Genomic DNA, 2790 nt, shown 5'->3' with positions numbered 1-2790 from the left:
GAAATGATGTCGTTGATGCACAAGGCCATGATGTTATCAAGAGACATACACAGGTGAACAACCGTGGTGATTTGGTCCGATACAGTCCTCTTTGAAATTTCAGACCCTTGGATGCATTCCCAGTTTCTGATACTGCCTTTGGCTCTGGGGTTTGCCGTGAAACCAGATTTCGTTCATAGCTATGAAGATGATCTCTATTTAGAACTGATTGTTACTGTCGCCCCTCTTCAGTCACGTGTTTTTTCTTGTATTGGCTTGGGTTGAATGGAAAGAACATAGGCTAATAGGTGCATCTGCTTACTTTCAGCGGAATATTTCAAATTTCAAATATTTCATTTGCTGCTGGTGAAAGAACAGAATGTGGCAAAACTGAGTTGTCTTTATTCCTTATCACGACACCTGAATTCATATCATGTTCGTCTTTATTCAGATGTCTATGAAACTTGGACCTTCTCCAGGAAAGTGCCCAAGGTATGATGGAAGGGATCGCCAGGAGCATGATAGACATTTCAAGAATCAGGAATATCGTTCTGCTTTTCAAAACAAACCTGGGCGACGTACTTCCGAGAAGTCACGGTCAAGTTTAAGAAGTCCCTCCGAAGAGATACAAACAACCACTGAAGGCCTGCTCTTTGCCACACAAACGGATCAATCTATGACTTATCCAATTTACCGATTTTATAATCCCACGTCGCGTGGTTACTTGAGCGATCAGAAGAAAACCCATTTGGTTTGTGCAAATAACAGGAATCCTCTTGATGCATACGGTAATTTTTCCCCACAGTTCTAAAAATCACATTTCCACATATTCTGTCTGCAAGAGGAGCATCTAAAGCAAGTTCACCGTGATATCTTTGGGCGTTATCTTTATTCCTGACACATTGCAAGCTATTACTATAGGTTCAACGAAAGCCGAATTCGACGTTAAGCTTTCTTGATAGGGAGACCAGAAGCTAGCAACAGAAGCCCGCATTGAAATGTCGAAGTTCTAGTCTGTGTATCTTTTTGCGAAAGAAGAATGTTTACACTGCTACCCAACTTTTTGGTGTTTCTGTTCTTATTCGAAAAGCAACTTTTGCGGAAGAGTTGCTTTGATGACCAGGAAAAAGACATATCATTGTCTTGTAGTTGGATACATCATCTCCTAGTTAGAACTTAAAATGATGCTTCTATCCTCTGGTTGCTTGACCGTCTTGTAACAAACTTAAGCCACATTCATGCTGAAGCTAGCACTACATTGTAAAGTGCATATATTAGACATCCATCCGTATATATCCCTCGATGATGTTATGAGATTTGTTCAAGGGAAGAATAACTCAGTGCATCTTCTTGAAGAGTTCGGTTCATTTAATTAAAACCATGCGTTCTATGTGAACACGAGTGAGAAATCGATCATTTCGATCGATTTTCCGGTGCACAGTTTGCAGCGCACCAAGATGAATTGGTCAGTACTATAACATTCACATTTTTTTCGTGAGGGAAACCACTCATTAGGTTGCTGAAAACTCTTCGACAGCCAACGACCGATTTCGCTCTTCTTGGGCTCATCAGGTAGGCGCAGTCCCCGAGTTTTCATCAACCTTATGTTCTACTTGAACACAAATTGGACTGTTTTCGCGAAATACACTCATTTGCAAATCAATTTGGCTTTCGTGAGAGACAACTGAAATCTCTTGCTCATGATATTCTACAACTGAATGCGCTGCACACAGGCCGCCTCATGTTTCAGTTGACACGATATTTGAGATATCGCAGTATCTTTTCAGGAAGGAAACTACTCACAAGGTTGCTGAAATTTCTCCGACAGTCCACGACCGTGGAAACCGAACTGATATGCAAATGTAATTTGCCTAGCCTGGGTTCAAGTAAAACAGAGAGATTCACTTGAGTCTCTCATGAAAACCGAATCAGTTTACAGATGAGCGTATTTCTCGACTCACAGTTTTTGTCCATTTGAGTGCAAACCACTGCCCGTTATTCCAAGTTTTTGCCCACACCCTTGGTTTATTCAGCACAGAGCATCTTCAGACATCTTTGACAAGAATGGCGGAACTCATTGCAGACTGCCCCGCAAAACAGTAATAATGCAGCACTGTTCATCAAACGAAATGTCTAAACCGAGAAATAGTTAAGACAGACAACTCCAAATATTGTGGCCTCTCTGATGCTCACTGTGAGACGCTCCATCCCTGTCGAAAGCAAATGATTGACAAATCCCCTAAACACCTCTTTGCTTTAGATAATATTCAACCGTTACCTCAACTGCACCTACAGATACATCTGAGTTTTGTTCATATTCACAACATTCTCGTTTGAACGGTCATCCCCCCGTTCTGGCGTAATTATTCTGTTGGGTCCACACCAACCACTCGCTGTTCCAGTAACACAGCAGAGAAGAGTAAGTCATCCACTAGCTATTGTCGCGTAGTCAATTTATCAGATAGACCGTTAAGTGAAGAGGAACGTTGTCTGTTAGAGAAAGGATTAAATTTTGCAGTAAGTAAAGGCGTTATAAGAGCAGAAGAGGCCATTCCTAGCGTTAAGTCTGTATTCCAGAAGCTTCCTGCAATGGAAGCGGAAAAATTACGTGTACAGTTGGTCACAGTCCTGAAGTCCCAGCAACCAGGGGTTCCAAACATTGCACCAGCTGAGCGAAGAGCCTTAAACACGTTAAAAAATGTAGGCAGCATAGTAATTAGAAAGGCAGATAAAGGCAAGGCCATGGTCGTCATGAATAAGAGTGACCATATTCAGAAAGTCAAACAACACATAGCTGATGGTCCTTACCGA

At 41.8% G+C, this 2790-nt stretch overlaps 1 protein-coding gene across 1 annotated transcript in view; it reads left to right on the top strand.

Moving 5' to 3' along the window:
- Nucleotides 1-430: 430 nt before the first annotated feature.
- The window catches only part of T265_02779 (hypothetical protein), a gene marked incomplete at both ends in the record, with an annotated part of 8259 nt that continues 5899 nt past the window's right edge, over nt 431-2790 (top strand). Inside the window, one exon of the mRNA XM_009167104.1 lies at nt 431-767. Coding sequence (XP_009165368.1) covers nt 431-767 — 337 coding nt within the window. The remainder of the gene's footprint in view (nt 768-2790) is intronic.

The sequence above is a fragment of the Opisthorchis viverrini genome, assembly GCF_000715545.1.
Source record: "Opisthorchis viverrini unplaced genomic scaffold opera_v5_36, whole genome shotgun sequence".
NCBI classification, from domain to species: domain Eukaryota; kingdom Metazoa; phylum Platyhelminthes; class Trematoda; order Opisthorchiida; family Opisthorchiidae; genus Opisthorchis; species Opisthorchis viverrini.
The sequence above is the reverse complement of the archived record's forward strand: the minus strand, read 5'-3'. Positions and strand labels throughout refer to the sequence as shown.